The 26763-nt window shown below is 46.7% G+C and overlaps 7 protein-coding genes across 7 annotated transcripts; 4 read left to right on the top strand and 3 right to left on the bottom strand.

Moving 5' to 3' along the window:
• Positions 1–1605: 1605 nt before the first annotated feature.
• Positions 1606–2109, top strand: GLRG_10449 (uncharacterized protein; the record flags this gene model as incomplete). Its single annotated transcript, XM_008101134.1, has 1 exon — positions 1606–2109. One exon carries the CDS (start codon positions 1606–1608, stop codon positions 2107–2109), a length of 504 nt encoding a protein of 167 aa, XP_008099325.1.
• Positions 2110–2770: 661 nt separating this feature from the next.
• GLRG_10448 (major facilitator superfamily transporter) lies at positions 2771–4677 on the top strand (the record flags this gene model as incomplete). Its single annotated transcript, XM_008101133.1, has 3 exons — positions 2771–3031; positions 3146–4289; positions 4364–4677. 3 exons carry the CDS (start codon positions 2771–2773, stop codon positions 4675–4677), a joined length of 1719 nt encoding a protein of 572 aa, XP_008099324.1.
• A 1092-nt stretch (positions 4678–5769) lies between these two features.
• GLRG_10447 (fungal specific transcription factor domain-containing protein) lies at positions 5770–7943 on the bottom strand (the record flags this gene model as incomplete). Its single annotated transcript, XM_008101132.1, has 3 exons — positions 5770–6604; positions 6657–7094; positions 7231–7943. The coding sequence occupies 3 exons, from the start codon at positions 7941–7943 to the stop codon at positions 5770–5772; spliced, it is 1986 nt and encodes a 661-aa protein (XP_008099323.1).
• Positions 7944–9678: 1735 nt separating this feature from the next.
• GLRG_10446 (FMN-dependent dehydrogenase) lies at positions 9679–10910 on the bottom strand (the record flags this gene model as incomplete). Its single annotated transcript, XM_008101131.1, has 2 exons — positions 9679–10696; positions 10756–10910. 2 exons carry the CDS (start codon positions 10908–10910, stop codon positions 9679–9681), a joined length of 1173 nt encoding a protein of 390 aa, XP_008099322.1.
• A 1482-nt stretch (positions 10911–12392) lies between these two features.
• Positions 12393–13100, top strand: GLRG_10445 (2OG-Fe(II) oxygenase superfamily protein; the record flags this gene model as incomplete). The annotated part of the gene is made up of 1 exon (XM_008101130.1): positions 12393–13100. One exon carries the CDS (start codon positions 12393–12395, stop codon positions 13098–13100), a length of 708 nt encoding a protein of 235 aa, XP_008099321.1.
• A 1671-nt stretch (positions 13101–14771) lies between these two features.
• GLRG_10444 (fatty acid desaturase) lies at positions 14772–16178 on the bottom strand (the record flags this gene model as incomplete). The annotated part of the gene is made up of 4 exons (XM_008101129.1): positions 14772–14946; positions 15002–15170; positions 15268–16060; positions 16128–16178. 4 exons carry the CDS (start codon positions 16176–16178, stop codon positions 14772–14774), a joined length of 1188 nt encoding a protein of 395 aa, XP_008099320.1.
• Positions 16179–20890: 4712 nt separating this feature from the next.
• GLRG_10443 (acyl-CoA dehydrogenase domain-containing protein) lies at positions 20891–22233 on the top strand (the record flags this gene model as incomplete). Its single annotated transcript, XM_008101128.1, has 2 exons — positions 20891–20966; positions 21002–22233. 2 exons carry the CDS (start codon positions 20891–20893, stop codon positions 22231–22233), a joined length of 1308 nt encoding a protein of 435 aa, XP_008099319.1.
• Between the last annotated feature and the right edge of the window lie 4530 nt (positions 22234–26763).

The raw sequence follows: 26763 nt of genomic DNA, 5'->3' as shown, positions 1-26763 counted from the left end.
AGATACATGGACGCGAGGGTCTAGAACCAGCTGGCGGGGTTGCATATTCGCATTCTAGATGAAGCCTGTGGGGTTAAAATGGGCGTCGAGATGTATTCGGGAACAGACGGAATCGGGCCGTAGTGGCACAGTGGGGGGCATGCCGAGAAAGCGGTGCACAACTCGAGACGTGGGAATTCCAAAAATATGAAGAAGCAGAACGTTCACAAACCCAGCTAGTAAGGGGCGCTGAGGCGTCAGTGAGCAGTGAGCTTTTGGTAGTTGAGAACCCCCCGCACCGATATCTGTTTGATCGTTCGCGTTCGTTCGCCCTTGTGTGCATGTGTGATGGCCTCGTTGAAAGAGACCCCTGCTACAATATGGCCAACAGCTGCAAGACATGCGAGGCTTCCGAAAGGAGCAAATCGGCGAAGCCACGTAGGTACCAGACGGTAACCTCAATGCACATAGAAATGCCAGAAGTACAAGAGGGGTTGGGGGAGACTCGAATCGGACTGGGAGGAAGTCGGGAGGGATGTGGAAGAGGGGCCGGGATACCAGGTCACAGCTGTTTGGGACGGGAGGTTTGCGTCGCTGCATTGAAAAATAATGACATATCAACCTCGCACGGCGGCCCTCGTTCGTTGGTAAATCCTTACGAGCAGCTAGACGATGATCCAAGACGGTTGAAACTAAAATTCCGACAGGCGCGGATTATTCCGCCCCCAGCTGGCTTCGCGTCAAAGTTCCTCGGCGATCGCCAGACTCCACTCACACTTTGGCATCCTCTTGGGGCATTTAACTCTGTCTCTGACATGGACATGATCCCTCTCAACTTCACCATCTAATGCACGCCGCCCCGAAGAGGACGTAGAGCTAGAATACGCATTGGCAAGCACCACAGCGAGGATGTAGATATTTAGACTTCACAAATACCCTGGAGAGGGGACAGACGTAGTCACAAGCAGGTAGATTCACGGTCCAGAGATGGACAGCTTGACGTGTCTTGTGCATCAGTTTGTTCAAAACTTCAGCCATTCTTCCTCCGCATATGTCTATTAATGTAATGAATATGATCACTCTAAACCCACCCACAAGCAGTCTAGTGCTCGGTAAATATGTAATATCACGGTCCGTAAATCCCCAATGCGCAGCACCTGCGAACTATGCTATATCTCAATGTCTTGTTACGGTACAGAAAACCTGATAGCGTAAAGAAACTACCGAACCAGACTTCGCCTCGACCATGGCTGCATACGAACAACCTCGACAACGGTGTGGTAGGTGTGGGGCGCTGGGATGTTGGCGACAACCGGCGATGATGGCTCTATTGAACCTACCCACGAAGGTCGGCAGCTTCGCGGCGAACGCGGAGATAGCTTCACTCTTCAGCAAGCAAGGTATATAAAAGGCGGTTGGAGATGGAGCTCTGGTCTTTTTCTTCTCCATCAACCTTAGACAACATCCCACCTGCCACTTACACACATATACACACACACAAACATCAGAATCCGACCGGTCCACTACCTAATAAGCCGCCTGTGTCGGCTTTCGCTTTCGAGCAATACTAGGAATCGAGGAAGATAAACAACTCCAGAGACAAGAAAGAAAGAAGATATAAAAAAAATGAAACTCGCCGCCCTCGTCACCCTTGCCCTCGCGGCATACGCCCATGCAACCGCTCGACACCCGCCCATGAAGGCCCCGAACGCCATAGTCGTCGGTCCCCCGCGCCCGGGGGCGCCCTACTTCTACCACCCCACCTGCACATGGGAGCACTGGGGCATCTTCGGCGCGTGGATGAACGTCACCGCCGCCGGGGTCGAGGACATCCCGGGCATGTGCGGGAACCTCTGGGCCGCCCTCCGCAAATTTCCCGGCTGCAGGATGCTGACCAACCCGCACTGCGGTGGCACCGACGGCTACATGGAGTGGCGCTTTCACGCGCCCGGCTTCACCTGCGACTTTGGTCTGATCCGCTCGGCCTGGTACGCTGGGACTGGCGGGAACAAGCTCGGCGTCTTGGACTGCAATGGGGCCCAGCCCGAGACGCAGCCCGACCCGTCCAAGCCCACCCGGACCAAGAAGATTTTCTCTACCAAGCCTGCCAAGCCCAAGTTCAAGATTTGAGACGCCCCTGCGGTAACCGGGGAGACTGATCCTCGACGTCGCCGGACGTTCGGATGACGGTGAGGCTTTGGTTGACGGCCTACGCCATGTACATTGCTTCCTGATAGATAGAGCGGTCTGTAACTGGCGATCTAGTTGATGTTCGTAAGGATACCATTCTATTCGAGGGGGAAAAGGGAGTGCCAAAATAGCAAGGAAAGTCTGGCGAGTGTTCCAAAATGGCAGAAGTTCCATAAGTACCGAATGGTACTAGGAAACCACTCCAAGACAAGCGTTAGCATGCAGTCGGAATCCGGGTGGCCATCGGGACAAAAACAGCATGGCATTCCACCCGAGAGAGTCCATTTTGAGACAAAGAATAGACTGACTATATTTTATCATTGTGCATCATAAATGGGAGACATGGAACTGGATGACTACGGTGCGCCAAGGATATTCTGATTAGGTGGCTGAAGTGAGGAAAAGTGAGTCGCGATGATTCATTTCTGGCCTGTGCGCTTCTTTCCTCTTTGGGCAATAACAGCTGCTCCCCTGCCGGAAGGTGCGATTCATTAAATAACCACTTGCCGAATTGAAGACTTTTCGGTGTTTCCAAAAAGTCAACAGTGTCCTCGTCACATCCTGATTTTCTTCCAATTCAACAATCTCAGGTTCAGCATCCATGGACAGCGATACGACAACCATATCCTCTTTGGAGGCTGAGAAGAAGAGAGGACCAGATACCGTCCCGGCTTCCGGCCCCACGCCTGCAGCCGATCTCCAACATGACGACAAGGTAAACAAATCCACCAAGCTCGACGCCAAACAGATCGGCCACGAGCTGACGCTAGGAGATGATACAACAAAGTACCCGTCTGGGTTCAAGATGGCCGTCATCCTTCTCTCCCTCGTCCTCGCCATCTTCCTCGCTTCCCTTGACATGGTCAGTCCACCTCTGCCCGGTTTCCCAGCCATATACAAGTGTACTGGCGGGTGAAGATATGAAGAGATGAAGAAATATAGAGATGGACCGTTCTAACGCGATTCTGGGCCACAGACAATCGTCGCAACAGCCATTCCCAAAATCACCGACGAATTCAAAGGCCTCTCTGACGTCTCTTGGTACGGTTCCGCCTTCTTCCTTACCAATGGCGGTTTCCAATCCTCCTGGGGCAAGGCCTACAAGTACTTCCCTCTCAAGCCCACCTTCCTCGCTGCCCTCTTCGTCTTCGAGCTGGGGAGCCTCATCTGCGGCGTGGCGCCCACATCCACCGCTCTGATTATCGGCCGCGCCATCACCGGCGTCGGCGCCGCCGGCTTAGGCACCGGGGCTTACACCATCATCGCCTTCGTTGCGCCGCCACGGCAGAGGTCCATGTACCTCGGCATCGTCGGCGTTGCTTACGGTATTGCGTCCGCCGTTGGGCCCCTGCTAGGGGGTGTCTTCGCCGATAGGGTGTCCTGGCGCTGGTGCTTCTACATCAACCTGCCCATCGGCGGGCTGTCGGCCCTAATGATCTTCTTTTTCTTCCAAGCGCCGGATGCCGCGAAACCAACGGCCGCGTCATGGAGGGAGAAGCTTCTTCAGATGGATCTCCTTGGCGTCGCCATGATCATGGGCGCACTTCTTTCGTACGTCTTGGCCCTCCAATATGCCGGTGTTAGCGCGACGTGGAATAGCAGCGTTGTAGTTGGCCTGCTAGTCGGATTCATCTTGATATTGGTGGCCTTCGGCATCTGGGAGTACTTTCAAGGCGAACGCGCCATGATTGTCCCTCGGCTGTTTACCCAGCGTCCCATCGGCACGGCCTGCCTCTTCACGCTCTTCTTCAGCGGATCGTGCTTCCTGGTCATCTACTATCTCCCCATTTACTTCCAGAGTGTCTTCAACGTCAGCCCTACCATGTCGGGGGTCAACAACCTGCCCCTCATTATTTCCATTTCCATTGCCATGATCTCGTCTGGGGCTTTCGTCAGCGCCACTGGCCTCGCCGCTCCCGTCATGCTCGCGAGCGCCGCCATCGCCACGATCGCCTCCGGGTTGCTCTACACCCTCAGTGTCGATACGAGCACGGGCAAGTGGATCGGTTACCAGATTCTCGGGGGCGTTGCCTGGGGCATGGCATGGCAGCTGCCGATTATCGTTGGCCAGGCTAGTGCTTCCGCAAGCGACATCTCCACGGTAACGGCAATGGTCCTGTGTAAGTCATCCATGAACTCCTGCCTTCCGCATCTCCAACCTTGTCTGGGCTTTGCTAACAGCATCTCATCACAGTCTTCATGAACTTTGGCGGCGCTACCTTCGTCTCCGCGGCCCAGGCAGCCTTCGTCAACACCATTATCGACACCATCCCTTCCTCCGCCCCTGCCGTTGACCCCATCACGGTCATCGACACGGGTGCCACACAAATCCGAACCATGTTTCCGGCTGATCAGGTGTCAGGCATCGTCTTGGCATACATGTCCGGCATCAAAGCTGCCTTTGCAATTTCTATTGGTGCAACCGGTCTGGCCTGTATCATCAGTCTGTTTTGTCGATGGAAGAGGATTAATACCGAAGACACAAAAAGCAGTGGAGGTGCGGTATAGATAGAATTGCGGAGTATGAATGATTCACTTCGTTTCTTGTTGTCGTTACTGTTGTTGTTATTTTTTATATCCAACGCATACCCTAATCGACTACGTTGTTGCATGGCATCACATTTGCCAGAAATACAAAAATAAAGCAGATGCTACTATCTTTTGACGTTCTATTTTTTTGACAAATTAGAAAAAGCCAGGCTGGGGTGGCCCGCCGCTCCGGTTGGTCGGAGTATAGTTGTGTGAAGTTTCCAGCGGCGAGACCGCCGTAAAAGTGTGGGGGACAGTGTGCAACTCCGTCGGCCAACACTACTACCCGTGAATTTCCTGGCCTCATTCGCTTATCATCGCTCATTTCTCTGTCCACCGTGGCGAGAGCACTGCTTCCCCCTTCGCTTTAGATTATATAACCTCGAAGATTATACCCGGCTACCCCTCCTGTAACAGCCGTTCTAACTGGGTGAAAAAAAGAAAAACAAAGTTTACCTATCCATGATCTCAACACCAGACAAAAAGGGACTGAGTCGAAAATGGACTTTTGGTTTGCCTTCAGCCGCAGCTCGTCTTCTGGGTTGATAGAAGTGGGATAAGTGGAACAGGATTCCATTCTGTCCGGCTCAACTCATAATGAAGGAGCTGTTTATGTTTCCATGACTGCATATGTACCCGAATACTGAACGAATTTCTTCCGCCCTCCATTGCCGCAGCTACCTAGGATGATTATTGCCGAGCTGGAAACCCTTTCTCCTAACCCTTCCATGGACCCAGACTCTGAGTATGCGGATAGTCGGCCTCCCGATATCGGTTCAGTATAAGCAAGCAGAAGCCGCCTTTGGTCACTACTCGTACACTTGTCCGGTGTGCCAGGCCACAACCTTGGCAACCGTACTAAATGGCTGCCTGTTGCAGACAAGGGTGATAAGGGGGCGGGGAAGACAATAGTTCTAGGCGAGGGCAACAATGAAAGAGCTGGAGGCTCTAGTTCATGGACTGTGGAACAAAGCATACGTGGTCCCCGCTCTAATCCTCGGCACATAAACATCCGTTATCATAAACTAAAGATACATAATACATGACCACATGAATCGTCTTCCACTTTAATCAAAACATGTCCCAGAGGTTGGGGAAGAGTTCATCAACGGTGGGAACCTCTGACGACATCATCAACTGTTGGAACTCGGGCACAGTCGCGGACGGGCTGTCGGCAGTCAACAGCCTCTCAACAACCTCTGCATACTGAGCCAAACAGATATCGCCCAGGTCCCATCCCGAGTTCTGCCGGTGAGATTGTAAGGCGTCCACGAGGTTCTTTGCCAACTTGAGTGATGCGCTCTGAGCCAAGCCGCCCGCCGTGTTCTCCGTCTCGAGCGCACAGCGCAGCAGAAAAGTGATGGCTGACGTGAATGTGAAGGCACTGACCGGTAGCCAGAAGTCGCTTAGATGGTCGTCTTCCAGCTCCTGCGCAAGGAGGACGATCTCCTCGGCTGCCCGCCGGACCTGGATGTATCGGTTCGTCAGTGCGTCGCCGGGCATCGCGTCTTCTTGCTTCTCGAGATCGAGCTCGATCCTTCTGCGCAGCAGCTTAGTCGAGAGGTACGCCAGCCGCAGGTTCGCGGCGCCGGGGATGTGCAGGTTGCTTCCGCGGGTGATGATCCTTCTGATGTCGTCGCTCAATGAGTCCTCCCACTGCCCAAGACTGAGCTCCAGGTCGAGGGAGGTCTGCCCGCTCTTCTGGTCACGCTCAGGGTTCAGGTCGTAGACGTAGTCCAGGAATTTGTCGAGGACACCTGTCAGCGTGACAAGGGCCATGAACACCGATGCGGCTTGGATTTGATCGTTTGTAGCATCTTTTGCAACGAGGTACTCCAGCGAGGGATCTGGAACGTCGTACTGGTATCTTTTGATTTGTGGCGGGGTGCCGTACGCCAGACTCAGCCTGATTATCCTGTCAGTCACGTTTCTTCGGGGGAACTACCGATCTGCCTCACCATTTGTCATGAACAACTAGTGCCCACCAAATTTTCATCCTTAGACACTTCTCTGGCATGGAGATATTCCAATCTACAGGGTCTCGATTAAGACCCAGTGATTGTGCGAGCGACACGGCGGATCCTAACTGAATCTCGTTCATGATCATTGAAGTTGTTGGTCTGCCGCCCACGTTGAGGATGATTGCGATGATGGTAGATATCCCAGGCGAGATGTGGAGTTCTGTGAACAGGGTTTCCGTTGCTTGGTTCCATATAAAACGGGAGTCGGGGAAATATTGCGCGGGCAAGTCCGGACAGTGCTTCCAAAAGACCATGGAGTGCGCATACAAGACAGACAGCAGTGCCGGGGATATTCTGTCTCTTGCAGTATTGAACTGGTGTTTGAATGAAACCTCATCCAGGAGAGGAAAGCAAATGTTGACTTTCTGAAAATATCTATGCGTGTTCAGGTCAGTCACGGCTTCATGATGAGATCTAAGCTTAGACCATGCACCACGACACTTCAGCAGACACGTAAGAACAGAACACAGATTTACGTGGGTGAAAACAAAAACGGTGTAAGAGAACTTACAAGTCTATCAGCGAGGATATCCATGGCTCCAACATCTTTTCCACGAGCTGGTACTTCTGCAAAGGCGCCGTTTGTCTCGGCGATAGACCATATGGACGTTTCCGAACAGCTGTGAAGATAACCGGCTTCCTGTTGCCACCCGCCGTTGTGGAACGGGGCGTCTGCCCCATCTGAGCGCCTGGTCTGGGCTTGGCCACCCGGATCATCCGCTCGTGGATACTGGGCTCGGAGCTGAGGTAGTCGGCCAACACCTGCGTGTCGTTCGTGACCGCCGGACCAATAATGTGAGAGTTGTCCTCGTCCTCGGGACTATCGAGCGCCAGCATCAAGTGAGTGTTGTGCGCATCGAGCAGAGCTTTAGGGCCCGAGCTGGACGCAGTGCTCGTTGATGGGGACGAGGACGAGGTCCTTATGCCGCCCTGGGGTGCCTGCACCTTGACTGGGGCGGGCGGTTCACGTCGATATGGCGTGCTGGCCTGCGGGGTCCGGTAGGGTTTCTGGACTTTTCCGGGGTTGAGCGGTGCGTGGCCGGCGCTTCGCGGAGAGGGTGGGAACTCGCACTCCGTGCCGTAGACATGACACATCTGACATGTTGGAGAAGTGATTCCCTCTTGCTGCTGGCATCTTGACTTGCGCCTCCTACATTGCAAGCACGCCGGGCGAAGATGAGACCTGTACGGCCGGGGCGTGGGTTGATCTGTCACCACCGGCATGGTAGCGGCTTTTTTCTTTTTCTTTTTCGAATTTGGCGTTTGACTACCTGTTTGACGTTGGCTCGTAGTTGCCCAGTCCGTTCATCGGCTGATGACTCGGGGAAGTTGAACGGGCGTTGACTTTCTGATATTTCCCCGCGGAAAGGTCCACAACCACTATCATTGCCAACTCCTGATGCAAGGACGCTAGCAATGATAATCTGTTAGTCAACGCACATGCTGATAAGGCGGAGGTTCGCCGACGCAGCTCCACTCGAGAGTTACAGCCACTTCGGCGTCCATTTCTATTTCCCGATTCATTGGCTTTCCCGACGTCGCACGGAGCTTACTGTGCCCACGGCAACTCCACTTGTTCTCCACGGCATTCAAGCCAACGTTGCCTGTGTCCCATTGCGACGCGGGGAAGCACCCTTAATCCTGTGAATCTTATCAGTTTGGTTGGTGGATCATCCGATATGCTATCTAGCCTATGTCATCGGAAGCAGCCCGCTATCAAGCACAAGTGACGTTGGCATTAGTGCCATCTGCCTATCTGATTTAGGGGCCCAGAGCAATGTCTTGGGTAGCGCCACAGCCAATATCGGGTAGATTCTACTACCCTCCTCAATGGCGATGAATAGAGAGGCATCTTCAAACTGTATTTCCTGCGTCAGAAAAGTTTAGACAGCTCGTCCTTCCCAAGCCCGTTACATCGTCACCTGTTCTCGTCCAGGTCAACGTAGCTTGACGCAAACCCTCATGCAATAATATTGAAAATTTCTTGATCGTATTGATTGTGTCCATTTCGTCCAATATAGACTCAACCCTTGTTACTAGTTACCAACAACTTCGCCTTGTCCACTTCCCTGTACTGAATTCACAATGACCGCGGAAGCGTTTCTTAACGCAGAGCAACCCAAGCCCAAGGACCTGGGAATTGCGGAGACGCACCTTCCCGCCCCGGCAGTGTTGACGAAGGTCTCAAGGCTGGCCGGTCGAGCGTCTTGGCGCGGCCGACATCTTCTTGCAACAAACCGGTATTTACCATGCTCAGTTGCGCCAGCTTCTTGAAGCTTAGAAGGCGCAGAAAAGGCTGATTCGCAAGGTACGGCCCAAGTGACATAACTGGCACCGTTGTATCTTCATATATCGAAAGGCTGCAACTTTGGAGGAGGCAGACGCAATTTGCTCCCTCTTCAGATAGGCCTTCCCTTGCTATCCCTCCTCATGGAAGCATATTTGTTACACTACATCGACTGGCAGGCCCTCAGTTTGGCCGCCGTCTTCGATCTCTTTGAGACAACCAATGCCACCCAGAGCCATCTTCGTGGCTTGCCAGTATTTAATATTTCACCTCCCTTGTTGCAGAGTAGCCGGCCAGTTATCTCGCTCAGCACTTCCCCACCCACACACTCGTTAGCGCATTTATTGTCTCCTGGGGAACTATTCTTACACGCACAGCCAGACCAACAATATGGGGCTTTTTTAGCCGAAAGATCAAGCCCGACAGATCAAGTCTAGCTTATAATAGTCTGGTGATGCTGGGAGGGAACCGTTTGTCTTTAGTGTTGTTTATAATGAGCTTGGATTGAGACCATGTGATATGCATTGTCAAGCGAATGTAAGAGATAGCCTCTTTTAAGGCTAAGTGCGAGATGTATGATGCAGTTCTAAGATCTAGTATCTAAAAGAGAATCATTTTTTGTTCGACTGCACTCAAAACAGCGATCATTGAAATACCAAACTATTCATGGTCCTATAACTTTGCAACACCAAACCCGTTCTGTTTAGCGCGACCAAGTAATCCTCTGGAGATGTCCTTCAGCTTCGCCACGCCCATTAACGCCATTGCTCTTGCCAGCTCCCTTTCTAAAATGTTCAACACACCCTCAACGCCCCTCTGTCCATCCCACGCAAGTCCCCATAAGGCTGTTCTTCCAATAAGACACAGATCAGCACCCAGTGCGAGAGCCTTGAAGACATCAGTCCCGCGGGTGATGCCTCCATCAATAATGACTGGAATCCTCCCCCTCACGACCTCCGTAATCTCGGGCAACGCCTCGATGGTTGACGGGACACCATCAAGTTGGCGTCCTCCATGGTTAGAAACGATGATGGCGTCCACGCCAGCGTCGATGGACCTTTGGGTATCCTCTGCCGTCAAGATTCCTTTCAGAATGATCTTCATCTTGGTTTGCGATCGAAGCCAAGGGATGACCTCGTTCCACTCAAGGCTTGAGTTGACAAGACGGTCTCGGTTCTCGTCTTGGATTCTGTTGTACTCCGCCGCCGTCTTCGCTCGCAGGAGGAGACCCTCCGTGGAAATAGCGCCAAACTCGGCGTTTGCCATGGCGATTCCTGGAGGAAGCTCCAGCGGCGTCCTCCGCTCCTGGAGTCGGTTGCCCAAGATAACGGTATCAACGGTCAGCACTAGCGCTTCATAGCCTGCGTTATCGGCTCGCCGGATCAATTGCGCCGTGAGATCTCGGTTTCCGAGGAAGTAGAGCTGGAACCATGGTCGGGGGTACTCGGCACCGCGTTGAGGGATTGCCTTCTCGACGTCCTCAAGAGATGTTGTTGCGTTGCTGGAGAGTGTGAGGTTGGTTCCAAGGTTGGAGACGGCGCGGGCAACGTCGAGTTCGCCTTCACCGCCGGCGAGCTTCTGGTACGCAGTTGGGGCAATTGCAATCGGGATGTCATAACGCTTCCCAAAGATTGTAGTAGTAGTATCGATGCTGCTTACATTGCGAAGCATTTGAGGCCGGAGAAGAATACTAGACAAAGACAGACTGTTTAGCATGCCGACTTACAATTTAGTTTGGAACTGGCTCACTCGTTGTAGGCTGCGTGGTTGCGTTCGAGCGTAAGCTCATCGTCGGCACCGGTTCGATAGTAGTCCCACGCTGGCTTGGCGAGCTTCTCTCTTGCGATTTCATAGACATCGGCAATGTTCACCGGTTCATGATGGGCATCTTTGATGGCAGTCATGGTTCTTACTGTTTTAAGGATCGCAAACTTTCGATATCAAGACTTTGGGCAAAATCGTTGCTGTCGGAAGTTTGGTCAATTGGCAAAAAACCGGGGATTTGTGTACTCGACCAAACTGGTCGTCCGATCTCGGGGGTTGCGATGCTCCGTACCCGCCCCGGTCTCGCGAGCCGCCACGATTGCCCAAAGCCGAAGCCGGACTCTGTTCCGTAAGATTGAATCCCAATTGAAAGGAATATGTCTTTGGCGCCTTCTTATTGGTTGTAGATAAATCCCCTGACTATTAGCAAACAAAGAGGGTATTAAATACACAACTAATTTACCTACACTAAAGTGCAACGCTAAGTAAGAATGAGTTAAATACTTGTACTATTTATCAACTGTTTAGAAATGTATAAAAGAGGTATGATAAGTAGGTATCTAGAAAGGCCCTTCTAGAAAGGCAAGTCACTATATTGTAGGCCTAGTGAGAGGACTATTACTGGTAGAAGAAGAAGAAGATGATTCCCGTATTACCCAATAGCACCTTTACTACTATAGATTATATCTAGTATGTATGAAATCTAGATACTTGCTAAAGTAATTGTCTAGATAAATCTGGCGCATCTAAATTATCTATGATGATGGAGTGTTTCGGCATCATTTACCGACTCGGCTACAAAGAAACAACACCATAGCGTTCTATTTAGCCAATGATAGCCATGATTTTATATATGATGCACAAAGTATATCAAAAGTGATGGATAGATCCTTCTAGCATAAATATATGCATAGAAAGACACAGTTCGTTCTGTGTGTATACCGGGTTAACCGAGGCTCTCTTTACCGCTACCGTAATATGACGCTTTCCCCCTCTATTATACCGAGGCATTCTAAGAATCAACCAAGCCTCTCCTTTCTTCTGCGATTGAATGCCTCGCCAACGGTAGGTAACTATGGGCCAAGTTCTTAGTCCTATGCGCAATACATTATTTCACAGATTACTGGTTCTTATGTAGCTCGCTTCGCGCATGCATTTCCGACAGTAACCAGATGGCGACTACTGTGTCTATGTATATCGTATCAATCAGCCTACGCTGACTATAATATATCAACTCGCTCTAAGCTGTCCATGTAGAGAACTTGGCAGCCAAAGTAATCGGACTTTAAAGCGTTCAGATACTGAAACTACCTTCTTGTGATAGTGATGTTGTAATGAGAATTTTCTCACCTACTTCCAGGTTCAGACTGTGAAAGCTGATATGCGTTAAGATATGAACATGGAACTTTGAACACGACTCATCCCATCCTATTTGCGTAACCCCACTTTATTCAAGCTAAAGTTGCGGTTCCACCAATGTGGAACGAATGGGTTGTGGCGCGTGCCACATCAGAACACGATTTTTGTCTGAGTCAACCTCAAATTTGACCGCCAAGTCCATTTACCAACATCTTGGTATCACTCCACCGGCCGCGGCAGCTACGGTCCATGAGCCATAAAAAATGGAAGAGCTTCTTATCAAACCTTCCGGTCTCTTCTGGCAGGACGACTTTATCACTGCGGAGCATGAAGAGAAGCTAATCCACATTTTCCGGCACGAGCTCACGTGGCCGGATCGGCCCGGCCGACTGTCGTTGCACTATGGCTATACCTTCGACTACAAGACGTTCGGCGTAGATCCGGACATTCCATTCGCACCGTTTCCGGACTGGCTTGTTCCTTTAATCCCCACAAGGGAGAACAGGCCGCCGGACCAGGTCTGCATCCAGTACTATCCTCCTGGAGCTGGTATACCGCCACACGTCGACACGCATTCAGCATATGACCAGTTGTACGCGCTGTCTTTGGGATCGCCGGTACTGATGCAGTTCACGCGACCTGCGGTGAATGAGAGCAAGGAAGGAGACATGACGGAGGTTGACCTCACGCCGCGGAGCATGCTGCAGATGTCGGGTGATGCGAGACTGCATTGGAAGCACGGCATCAGAAAGCGCAAGACAGATACTTTGCCAGACGGCACGGTGCGTAGGAGGGGTGATCGATGGAGTGTCACTTATCGATGGATTAGAGAGCCGGCGATTTGCGAATGTGCCGACATGAAGTTGTGCGACACGGCGCAAAGAAGATTAGGGATCGAGAAGGAATACCGGTGGAAAAAGGATGACGGGGATGATACGGCCGAAAGAGCAGATGAAAAAACAAAGGAATGACCTTCCAATGTCTTCCGTTTCGTGGCGTCTGGGATAATACCAGTCAGGTGACAAGAAGGGACCTTCATGCATCGTGCTCGCTCCGATGGGGAGCATCGCGAATATTGGTATCGTCCCGAGAATGGATTCTTCACCCAGTAGGACCCCACAGAAGCTATGCTTCACACACGACTGGTCGGATGTTTCAACCACGCCATCTCCCAACTATCATGTGTTTCACCGATCCAACTAGAAGGATTCTACGAGTTAGATCCGTACTGTCGGGACACATGAGTCATTAAAAGCTCACAGGGTGTCATGAGTATCATGAATCAGGATCCCTTGGAGGAAATATCATGGGTCATTTCTACCCGGGGGTATTAGGCTGGCTGCGCTAAAACCCCCCGGGTATACATACATGAGTGATGCAAGTTATGAGTGAAACACCACATGATACGACACCTGACAGACCACCCGACAGGTGCTGTGTAAAGCTATCATGACAATGTACCTAGGTATGCTGAAACGTAAATTGCTGCTTTTAACAATTGACAACGTTGTTTTTGCGCTAGAAGTATATCAGCAAAGTGGAAGTATAAATTCATTAACCACCAAACGTTGCTCCTTCTGCAAGATAGAGTTTTTCTTATCAGATCTTTGCCTATACTTTACGTGACATAATGTCATAAGGTCCGATGTGGTGTGCTAGCAAAGATCACATCTATTTTAGTTGGGATTCTGATCTTTAACAAATAGTCAAAAAATTTCTCTTTGAGGTGCAATAAGGAAGTAGGCGACTCGCTATGCATGTACGTCATACGGCAATAATCCATCTTCAATGAGTGATGCTGTGGTGTGTATCTTTATGGCAGGCTTGCCCCTGTGATGTCTGTTCAGATTTCTCTCATTTTGGGTAAGGAAATCCATCCCGGATATGCTGCCAACTTACCCATCGGTATTGGCCATTTTGGCCCATTGGATCACTCAAACTAACTCCGTGGTTTCAAGCAAACGCGCTATAGCCCTCTTGAGCAGCCACGATACGCGTTACCGTTTGCCCGCGCAGTATTGGTTCTTCGAATGTGCTCAGGGGATATGGTACTGGGATGATACAGGTCTCGAGGTTGTACTCGGTGGTGAGTGAGTGCATATTTGGGGGATAAATCCCGGAACGAACAAATCAGGAAGTGGTCATAGTAATTGAATCCACTGGAAATGCAGACCTTGCTCCCCTGTTTAATAAACGGGACCCTGGAACATATCTTATATCATAGTCATCCTGGCCGGTTGACATGTGAAAGTGGCACAATAGCCCCGCCGTACATGCTAAGGTAGAATTCCTTGCTCAAATTAGCGAAGAAACAAGGGATAGAGACTCGAAGACGGACCCCTCCCTCGTCCTGTGACGACGAACGGGGCACGCTTCCCGAATGATCTTTTTCCTCGTGAGTTGTTCGACAATACACGAGAGCGGTGTGCGTATCCATGGGAATGAACAGTGCGTTTTCATAAGTTCTCAACCTTAGCCAGCTATATATTCTAAAAACCTTCTATCTTTGTCTATATTTCTATGCGGGTGCTGCTTTCCACCCGAACCCGGGCTCTACGATGTCTGTGTCTAAAAGTGTATCCATGTCTCTGACTCTGAATCCATCCATCTGCAACAACTTCACCTAGTTGCCATGACTGCGTTTATTTGGCCCATCTCATAGCACCCGGGCAGTTGGGATCCTGCTCCACATACTTCAGAGAGCCGAAGACAGACCACAGCTGGCCTAGGAAGCTGCGGTCGTCGCGGTGGTAAAGGTCACCCAGAAGAGGCTTGATTGACTCCGTAGCCTCATCGGCCTTGTAGAAAGGGATACGACTGCGTGACGTCAGTGAACCGTTCAGGCGACGAGATTGAAAGGCGGTGGACTTACGGGAAGAGGTGGTGAACAACGTGCTTCTCAATGATACCGTGGAACAGATGCTTGCCGATGAAGCCGAACTCGCGGTCAATGGTAGCAAGGGCACCCTTGACAAAGGTCCAGCCCTCCTCAGTGTAATGAGGAACTTCTGGGTGGTTGTGGTGCAGGTAGGTGATAGCAACTAAGGCAATTGTTAGCGGCCTGATGGACACGGGATATGAAACTCAAACAAAGACTTCAGGTGTTCAAGATAAGATGAGAGGAAGGGATGGGCGTACCAAGCCAGTGGTGGACCCAGAAGTAGGGGACCGCGTAGAGGAGCATGACGGTGGAGACGTCAAGAACCTGTGAGGCCTTGTACAGGGCGGAAAAGGTGATGGCCAAACCAATGTCGGAGATGGCAATGAAGATGGCCTCGTTGGGACGGAAGACAGCGCTGGTAGGGCCAAAGTGGCTGACGCCGAACCAACGCCCAATACCGCTCACTTCGCGTTGCAAGCTACCCTTACCAGCAGTGGCATTGAAAAAGAGATACGCCTGCCATCCAAAGAGTTGGTGGGCGATGAGGGTGATGAGCTGGGTGATGGGCGTGTCCTCAAAGAGCTCATGGAGATCGATGCTGCCGAACAAGGGCTTGCTGGAGGTCATGGGCTGCGTGGGAGGGACGAAAGCCATGTCCTTCTTCATGTGACCAGTGAAGCGGTGGTGACGGTGGTGAGAGAACTTCCACGAGAAGTAGGGAACCAAAAGGAAAGAGTGGAGAACCCAGCCGACGCAGTCGTTCAGCTTGGTGTTCTTGGAGAAGGCGCCATGACCGCACTCGTGGCCCAGAATCCAAACACCGGTGCAGATAAGACCCTGGACGAAGCCGTAGACCATCCAGGCGGTAGCACGGAAGATGGGGTCCTGGATGGCGGGAATGTAGGTAAGAGCAGCCCAGACGAGGCCGGCAACCATGGTGAGGTCACGGAAGACATAGTAGAACGATGTCACAAGCGAGGGCTCAAAGCAATGAGGCGGAATGGCGTCCCTGATGGTCTGGATGTCAGGGAAGACAGGCTCATTGGTCTTCTGTGAGGGCATTAGTATCTCAATCGCCGATCGATAGCGCAGCATCAGAAACCGTTTGCCGACTAACCTGGGGCTTCTCGACCACTACGGTGGCCGAGGTACGTTGACGAGCTGCCATTGTTTTGTGCCGTTCGCAGTTTGTTCGGAGTTTGCTGGTGGAACGATGCAAGCTGCGCTGTTCAAGATTCGTGTTCTTTGTAACACCAGATGTATTTGGGATGAACAGAGAAACGATGAAAGCTCTTCAGAGCCGGCGGGGATGAAGGAAGGAAAGAAGGAGCGAGCCAGAAGAGAATGAAGCTGAGAGGTAACGGAGAAAAGGGTAAAATTTTACCCACTTGCTCGAGGTTGGGGAGGGACCAGAAGGTTCAGATGTCAAGGAAAAGATTAAGCAAGGATGGGGAAATTGGGATAGCAGACCGCCAACGAGAGAAACGTGTCTCCTCGTCCCCTTTTTTAGCAGCGGAAGCATGAAAGGTGGACCGGAAAGCCCACATTGAGGACGATCCTTGAAATAGGGGTCCAAAGCAGCCTGGATTCACCTTGCCCCAGTGGCATTGGCACACACCGGCAACAACAAAGCGGCAGAAAATTTTACAGGCTCAATGTGACAGTGTTTGGCGTTGTTCGAGGTCGCCTCAAGACGTAACTCGTCACCGGGTCTAACCTTGTGTTTTGACCAAAAGCAACACAGAATATCTAGGCTTCGAGCCTTTCGCAACGTGTTTCATGACTCGATAGCTGGCCACTCAAGGCTATGCAGTCGACTGTCCACGGAAAGCCATCGCTGAAGAATGTCTCACGCTTTAATACGCACCGTGCCGGCAGGGCGGTCCCACGTGACCAGGACAATTTATTGCAAGAGGCAGCCCACAATCTCGGGCGGTGAGTGATATCAGGGCCTAATGTTGAGAAAGGCGGAGCTAGTACGAAGTCGTATCTCGCAACGAAAGTCGCAGGGTGTCCCTGAAAGGGTTTCATCGCTTAAAATGGTCTAAGCTGAATCTAGTATAGTAGAAGAAGATTTCCAAGGGTGCGGTTCCACGAACGGGTAAGAAAAAGGCTTGGAAAGTCCACTCAAAGATTCTCAACCCCAACACTTTTGCCCCTTGTTCGCTGTGACGGATTTGGAAATGGCACCCACATTGTGTTTGAGCTTGAACCCGGTCTAACATTGCTTCCAGGGCGGCGCTGGATACGGCAAGACCCTGAAGATGAAGACTCCTCCGTTGATGCGATTTGGATAAACTCAATTGGTTGGAGCTTTTAGCACTTCTCTAGCTTCTCCAATCACACCCCCGAATTGCTCGATACAAGGACCGTGCATGTTACGGCCCACACGGGTAAGATAGTAGGGAAGGCGGTCACAGTCACAAGTCTTGACATGTGCCGTTATCCCTCTCTCGCCCGCATCAGCCCGAACGTGAGTCGGCTGGGCGATAGGCGATGATGCTAACATCTCAGCCACCATCTGTTATGATGTGTCATTCCATCCCTTAGGGTGGATTCTGACCGCCAAGGATACATGTGCCTAACGGTTTCGTGCACGTCATACCGAGTCGCGCGTTTACCTACTGTGGTATCAGGCCAAAGTTTAACCCCCTCGTCAGGTAAATGTGGCCGTGCTTTTTTGATTATTTCAGCGACGGTACTTTGAGGTTCTTGTGCACATCTATCATAATTCTGGCCAGTGAGAGTCTCTCATACGTGGGTCACAACTCCACACTACCTGTTATGGAGTTTAAACTTACCCATCATACCATAGTAGTCCGGTATACGGATACATGGTCGGAGTTTCGACGTAGGTTCTAGCAATGGTCTAGTCGCTCCAAGACACGGGCTTCTTGGGTCCCCTCGCTTTTAGCGGTGTAACAGTGCTTGATTGAACAGAATTGCCACAACGCATTGCTACAACCATGAGCAAGGCCTATCGGCTTCAATGCTACATTCTCGGGGTCGTTGCAATCACGACAACTCTGGGATTGAGCAGAAGTACCCATGACCAAGCGGAATAGTGTACAGATTGTCCGTTTATTGTGGAGAAAATAATTCCCTGGCGTCTTCTTTCGTGTTGTAAGTCACACCGACTTTTAGCACCTTTCAAGTCTGATTATTGAGCTTGACTTCATCGCACTTCGGGAACCATATCAACTCGACAACATGACTGTTTGTAAACAAAACGAAATTGCCTCTGGTAGTTTGGCGGATTCGATTGAATTCGTCAAGCCAAACTTACCCTACTATGTTAAGTACTGGGGTCGTATTGGGCTCAGAAGGGCAATGTGGTCTCCCCGACTCTGCCTGTTATTGATTGTTAATCCTTCTGGAAGGCAAACACCTGCCTCGAAAGCAAAGTGGTAACCTCGAAGCAGAAGTATGGTATCGTATTCAAGACAGGGGATGAGTGGGTTTCAATTGAGAACAGAATACTCGAGTGACACGCGACACCAGGTACCACCACGCACCCAGAAAGAACTTTGTAGACTCTCACTCCAACTTGCAGATTGCCTGTCCCGTTGTAGAGTTGTCCAAGGAGACATGGTGGCCAACCTCCTTTACGCTAGCGACCTCTAGTATATTACTATTAGAATGCCCTCCTCTCATAGAGAAGGCCAAACCTATAGTCCATAATTAGACCATGCCCTAGGCCTTCTAAATGGCTATACGCTTGGCTAATCGCTAGACTAATGCATAGTCTAATGACCGTTTAGCGCGGTGGCTAATTAGCTGGCCGTTCAATCGACCATTGGCTGATCTGTTCTGTGGTTGATGACTTGGCCACGTGATTGGCTCGAGAGATGATCATACTGCACGTATAGTCTATTATTTTTAGTCTAATTTTACGGCTTGTTAGAAACTGTATTTAGATATCAAGAACTAATATAGTAAGTTCTCTAGGCCTTAATACATAGGCCTCTTTTTATAAATCTATTTACCTATTACTTACCTAGTGGAGGGTGATGGGGATGATGAGGCGTTTTTGGGTGGTCGGGAAGTGGGTACGTTGACTTACCACCTGCCAAATGGTGCTATCTAGCTTCCGATAGCTGGCCATGTTATCTTGCAATCCATGGAGAGACAAACCATTGAGTTTCAAGCTGCTGTTGTTCTCGCCACGGCTACAATCATGTCGCAATTATCAGAACGCAGCCTCAACGCCGGACAGACCCACCCATACGTCCGCTTGCTCCTGTTCTCCGGGGAAGCGTTTTATGACGACCAGGCTAGCGTGCTGGAGGCCGCCTTTACAAATACGACTGTCAGATCTGTAGTTTACGGATCAATAGATTGCGGAATCATCGGCCTGCCGCCCAAAGGAGGATCACTATAACCATAATCCCCGTTTACACCAGGTAAACTGCCCAAACATTGTTGTTGAAATTCTCAACGATGACGGCCAGCCTATAAACGTACCAGGTGAGGTGGGGAGCCTGGTAGCGACGAATATTGAGCGCCGGCTTTTGCCCATCATCCGCTACCAGTCTGGAGACCGGGCCGCGTGGGTTGATCCGTCTCTGGGTCTTTTGAAAGAGATCGCACGGCCGTCCGCATTGGACCCGTTTCAATCAATATTGTGGACCTCGAGCGAGTCGTGTCTTCGGTCCTCGGGGATTGACCTGTGGGAAGAGTGCAAGCGATCGTTACAAGAGAAAGGATCTTCTCACAATGAACGTTGTATACACTCCAGCAATAGAGGAAGAGTGTTCGCGGCTGAAGGCAGCGCTTAGAAAAAAGCTAAATGCAGCGCAGTCAATGTTCCGGGGATATGTCGAAAAGGATCTCATCAACGCGTTACAAATCAAGTTCCTCGGGATGAACGAACTAGCTGTCAACTCCAGAAGTGGGAAAACTTCTGAACTATTGGATCTCCGGTCGACTATAGTGTAGCTGGGTTAGTCCCTAGTCAAATGTGGCGAATAGCATAAGTCACAAAAGTGGAACCATAATTGTTGCCAACTTGCCGTAGCTACGTAGCTGCGTACACACAGTACGTACCTCAGGGCCAAAAGGGCCCATGACAGACAGAGCTTAGAGAAGATAACTTCGATCATACACACTCATTTGTACTGCAACTGTGGCTCACACGCCATGTGACATGAGACGAACCTGCGCGACTCAAGAAGCGCGCTGCCATTTATTTAACCGTTAATTCCCTATTTCACCCATTCGGAAAACTTTGCCAATGCTATCTGGGAGATAAGAGTTGATATCCCTGTGACCTAGAAGTGGTTCAGTGGGTTTGGTTGTCGATATGTGAGACAGCCCGGACCGAATATAGTGTACTAGTCGTGCTGCTTACCGAAATGTCTCGTTGTCGATTTGCTGATTCCACTTTGCTCGGAAGACAGGATCAAACAGTAGGAAATGTCTTGTCATGACTCGGAAATCATGCTTGGATGTGCGGGCGGTCTATCCCATTGAGTGCGAAGTGACCTCACATAACCCAAATGTGGGTCTCTGCAAATGATTACCGACAGCTATTGGATAGTTGTCCTGGATTGCTGTAGTCTTATTGGCCTGAGGTTGTGTGAGGTCACTTCGCACTCAATGGGATAGGCAGCTAGACGTGGCGCAATCATCAGTACGTCTGCTCGCGAACGGCATATGGAACACTTCGGCAATGTCAAACTCTATATACGAAGTGTGACACCGCTTTGATCGCAAGCATACCCGCGCTTATCTATCCCCCAATCGTCAAAAGGCGCTTCTAAGAGCTTGAAAGAGTTGCTGAAACTCGAACCACAACATCGTGCCCCGCTCTACCTCCGGCTCTCCATCTTCTTGCATCCCCACAACAACAACCCACGCTACGTGTCTCCGAATCGCAAAATGTCCGATACCTATGCCAAGACGCTTGGCAGCTTCGCTCCGTATTACCCTGTCCCCTCTTCGTTTCTTCAAGTCGGTATCTGACAGCTAGGTACAGGTGATGTGAGCCAGCCTGGTTCAATGCGCTTGAGAGTCCCTACTACAATGACTCTCATCAGAGATTCCAGGCGTACGTGCGCCATTACGTGGACACCTACCTTCTCCCTCATGCGCAGGAGTGGGAGGCGGCTGGCGAAGCGCCTCTGGCGGCAAGACTGAAGTTCGCCAAATCCGGACTGGCGTTCCTTGATGTCCCCAGAGAGTATCGGCCCGAGGAGGTCATGACCGTTGCGGGTATCCCTTTTGACGATATCGATGTCTTTCACGAGCTAATCTTGATGGACGAAATGGCTCGGATTCCTAGTGGGGTCCCCCTGGCACTGGCCGGGGCGTCAAATGTGGGTGCCCCACCCATTTTCGTTGCTGGTACAACGGAGCAGAAGAGGCGATGGCTTCCAGGACTCTTCACATGGGAAACCAGCTTCTGTCTTGCCATCACGGAACCGACGGCTGGAAGTGACGTAAGTGCGATACGCACGACTGCAAAGAAGACCCCTGATGGAGCCCACTACGTCGTCAATGGCCGCAAGAAATGGATTACAGGCGCACCGTGGGCAACACACATGACTACCGCGGTCCGAATGGGAGAGAAAGGTCAAGGCGGCATCTCGCTCCTGGTCGTGCCTCTAACCTTGTCTGGCATTACAATCAGGAAGATCCACAACTCTGGGCACAACGCCGGCGGTTCTTCGTGGGTGATTCTAGAAGATGTCAAGGTTCCGGTCGATCATTTACTGGGAAGAGAGAACGAAGGCTTCCCTATCATTACGCGCAACTTTAACAAGGAGCGTTTCATTCTCACGGTTGACTGCAACAGGCAGGCCCGCGTTTGTCTTTCAGAAGCTTTGCAACACGCACATGACCGAGAGACTTTCGGGAAGACCCTGGCCTCTCACCAAATCATCCGGCACAAACTTACAACGCTTGCGCGCGAAATCGAGGGGCACTGGGCATGGCTGGAGCAAATCGCCTATCACGTCAAGGTTCACGGGTGGCAAACGAAAGATATCGCGAGTAGGATCGCACTGGCAAAGATTCAGGGGGGCAGGATTGTCGAGCAAGCCGTTAGGGAGTCTCAGCAGATACACGGCGGTATGGGCTACGAAAAGGGGATGACCATGACAGAGCAGATCTCTAGGGATCTGCGCCTGAAAGTCATTGGCGGTGGAAGTGAGGAAATCCTGGGCGACCTTGCCTGGCGTGAGGAGCACAAGCGGGCTAACGATCGATTGTCCAAACTCTAAACGGCCGAAGACCCGGTAGAAATAGAGTGGAAGAAGTTGGAGGGGGGCGGGGGGCGGAAAAGAAAAAGGGGCTGTTGGTTAATCACTACGAAGGGATATCCCGAGGTCACATATACATATGTGGTAGGATCGTGGTGTAGTTGTTGCTTGTTGTATCTACACTTTTGGGCACCTACTGGTGGCATACTGTCATGGTTTGGTGGTGTGTATGTAGTTGATTAACTATCTATCTCTGCTGATGTGGAGTGGTGGCTGCTTTATGTAGCCCTTAGGCTTACGTAACAGTCTGCCCCCTCTAAAAAAATAGTGCCCTTACTATCTATAAGGTGTAAAAATATAAAGTTGCTATCTGTTATGCTAAGAAATCATTTTCCCCCCTAAACTAATATATATCTATTTATAATAGTCTATTACTCTATTAATTTACTTATATCCTCTATTTACTATTTACCTTACTATATAATATAGTTATAGGCTGTAACAGTTAGTTATATAAAAATATATAATTAGATATTCTTTACTAGTATACTAATACCTATATAGTACTTTAGTATTAATATACTATTACGCCTTACTAATTTTACCTTAATCTCTTATAGGATATTAGCTATAATTATTAGACGTTTGTTATAAGTAACTTTATTTATAGTAAGATAGGAAGCGTAGTGCTTAAGATCTTACTATCCCTTAGTTATTAGATATAGGTTAAGTTATTTAAGATATAGTTTATTAAGGAATAAATTATTATCTATATATTTTATAATAAAGTCTAAGGCTTATTTATCTTTAGATAGTATATCTATATTTATAATAAGTATAACTTTAATATTAGTTATAGTGCTTACCTTAGCTATAGCAGCTAATACTACTAGCAGCTAGCTATAGACTATTCTAATAGTAGTTAGTTTATTATTTATTATATACTGTTAAGCTTCTTATAGTACCTCCTGTTATTTAACCTTAACTAGTAGGTTATAGATACTTTTCTAACTATAGTATTTTTTACTATATAACTTCTTAAATAGTTTTATATAGTTAAGTGTTACTTTATCTTTATATAGCAGTTATAGATTATATAATATAACTATAGTAGCTAACTTAATAAAGTTAGGCTACTTATTAGCCTTAATTAATTTATTATAAGCTTAATAAGCTAAGTAAAAGGAGAAGTTACTATAGAGGTGTGCTGCCTTAGCTAGGGTAATTATAACTTATAGGATAGTAAGCTTATTATAATAGTTAATAATTTAGTTATATAGGTTATTATTAAAGATAGTAACTATATATCTTAGAGCTATAATCTGTTTCTTAATAAGGTTATAGGTAATAAGGTAAGGGAATTTCTATAAGCTGTTCTTATAGTATCTAAAGTCTTTATTACTAAAGACTTCTAGTAGTTATAGGCTGTTATCTTTATTATTACTAGCTAGTGCCTTACGTTTTTTACTTTTTTTTTTATCTTTAACCTCTATAACGCTATTATTAGCTATAGTGTTATCTTATTTTATTATAGCCTTACTTTTCTTAGTAGCCTTAGTAGTCTTTAAGGCTATAGGTTTAGTAAGATATAAATATCCCTTATTATTAAATCTAGTAAAGAGTTTTTTTACTAATCTAGGTTTAAATAGTATAAAGATCTAGCTATTATCCTTAGTAACTCTTAAAAGTAAGTCTTTTTAGGCGCGTAATAAGTAAGTAACTGCTACTAAAACGTTTAGTTTATAGCTTATATCTAGCTTATATTTAATTATTATATAAGGTGTAACTAGCTTTAGGCTATAGTTAATAATAAGATTATTAAAGTAGATATAAGGTAATTATATCTACTTATATTTATTATTTAGTTACTAACCTTTAATCTATAGTAAACTAAAGTTAAGTATAACGCTATACTAAATATAGAAAGTTTTTTTTTTTTACTTTTCTTTAGTAAGGCTATATTATATATAACATAGTAGTTATATATAAACTACTTTCCCTTATAGTGTTAGACTATATATAGAGGTGCTAATAACACTAGTATATAGTTATACTAATAAATAGGTAAATCTAACTATAGTTTAAAAGGTCTTCTATTTGTCTATATATTATTATAGTTATTAAAGAACTTATCTCTAGAGACTACTACTAGGGATAGAAGAGTAGATATATCTATACTTTCTTTATTATTTAGTGTAATATTTAGGGCTATAGCTAATTATACGCCTTCCTATATATACTCCTGCTTTATTACGTCTGTATATGTAGTTATTATAAGGTTACTACTACTACTAGTGTTATTATTAGGAAATAGGCTAATATATAAGAAGTTACTAGGGTTTACTTTATTATTATTTATTATAAGGTAATAGTAAGATATAGTAATAAATAAAAGATAAAAGTATAAAGTAAATTATAACTAATCTATAATTAGTAAGTAAGTAGTTAAAAGAAAGTTATAATAGTTTTATATAGGTCTAAAGATAAAAAAAGCTACCTGTCTATATATAAGGTAGGTGCTAGTAAGATAATAGCAGGTGCATAAGTAGCTAATTTAAATACTACTACTAAAATAACTATTAGTTTATAATAGTTATAAATTATTTAGTTTAGGTAGTAACTATTAGTATTATAATAGTTAGTTACTAAGAAGTTAAAGAAGTAAAGTTAAGGTATTAGTTATAGGCTAATAAGCTACTAGCGTAAGAAGTAGCGTAATAGTTATTAGTATATTAGTGTTTACCTTCTTCTTTTTCTTACTTTAGTTATTCTTTTTTTATTACTTCTTTATATATAATACGTTTAGGAGTTTTTTAAAGTCTACTATAGTTATCTATTTATTATATTTTAGTCCTTAGTAGTAGTAACTAATAAGGTATTATAAGCCTCTATAAGTGTGTCTTTTAGCTATAATCTTAGCTAGCACTAGTAGCTAATTTATAACTAGTTACGTGTTTATGTCGTTAGTTAGCTAGAGGTAGGGATCCTTAGGTACTAGTTTAAGGTAGTTAATTAAGATAACGTTATAAATTTACTATAATAGTAAGAAAAGTAGTTAGTATACTAACTAACTAATTTATTTAGTAATTTTAAAAGGTCTAGCGTATTATTATCTATACTTTAGCCTAAAAATAGCTACTTATAGTATGTTATACCCTTAGTGTAGTTATAATAAGACTTACTATCCTACTTTAAAGAACTTTATAGTGTGTTATTAGTTATAGTACTATTTTATAGTTATTACTATAATAGCTAGAGCGTTATATATAGCTAGTTATACTACTAGTAGTTAAATAAATACTATAGCTATTTAAGTATCTATTAGTAGTAGTAAGATGTTATTAGGCGTAAGCCCCTTATTAATTTTATTAAGTAATATTCCTATTAATGCGTTTTTTATATAGTTAAATTTAAACTAAAGTTATAGTGTAATTTATATTTAGTGCTTTAGGCTGTTAAGTCTATAAAGATAGTGTTAAAATACTAACTTAATAGTCTAGATAGTGCGCTTTATCTAACTATCTGTTTATAAATAATATACTATTATATAGAGTAGTATAGTCCTTATGTTTTTTTATACTAACGTCTATATCTATAATAAGAATTTAAGGTTTTTATCTAACAGGATAACTTTAGGAAATCCCTAGTTAGTAGATATTAGTACGTTTATAAGGATATTACCTTATTATACTACTATATATATAGAGTTACTTAGGAGGAATAGTATTTCCTTTAATAGTTTATTTATAATTATTAGTAGATATTAGCAGTGCTATTATAAAGTTAATTAAGATAGTGTAATATAAGTATAGTAGAGGTAGTATAGGCTATAGGTTACTATAGGCTTTATGTTGTTATGTCTAGTGGATAGCGTATATTAGGTAATATAGTAAGTAGTGTTATAGTTCCTTTAATCTATTATGCATATAGAATAGCTAGAGGTGCTCTAAGAGCTTACTATAGCCTAGGTAGTTACTATTATATATTATAGTAAAGATGTCTATAAAATATAATTATAGAATATAGAGTTTATTAATATTACTATTATATTTCTTTTATAGTAACCTATTATCTAAGTAAAATAGTAGGTTAGCCCTATTTAAAGGTTTAAGTGTATTATTCTGTTATAGAATATTAATAATACGTTGCTAGATACTATCTGTTTTATATCCTTCCTAAATTTTCTATTAGAAGTTAGGATACATACAGACTATACTACTAACTAGCCTGTTTACGTCTATTAATACTTTAACTATAGTAAGTAGTCTTAGTGTGTTAGATTTAGCTATTATATATAGGATAATATTAGTTAGGTAATTATCTAGTAATTAATTAAGTATTCCTAGCGTAGTTAAGTTAGTTTTGTTATTTACTTATATCTAACTAAGTGCGTTAGGAACTAAGTAATCTTTTTCTAGCTTATATAGTATCTTAAGGTTAAATTAACTAATATATTCTATAGCTTTAATAAGCTTCTTATTTACTATAGTTTATACTATTAAATTTGTAATATTATTAATTTACCTAGATTAGATATTAATAATAGCTTTA

The sequence above is a fragment of the Colletotrichum graminicola genome (genome assembly GCF_000149035.1).
Source record: "Colletotrichum graminicola M1.001 genomic scaffold supercont1.61, whole genome shotgun sequence".
NCBI lineage: Eukaryota > Fungi > Ascomycota > Sordariomycetes > Glomerellales > Glomerellaceae > Colletotrichum > Colletotrichum graminicola.
This window is presented reverse-complemented; position numbering and strand designations above follow the sequence as displayed.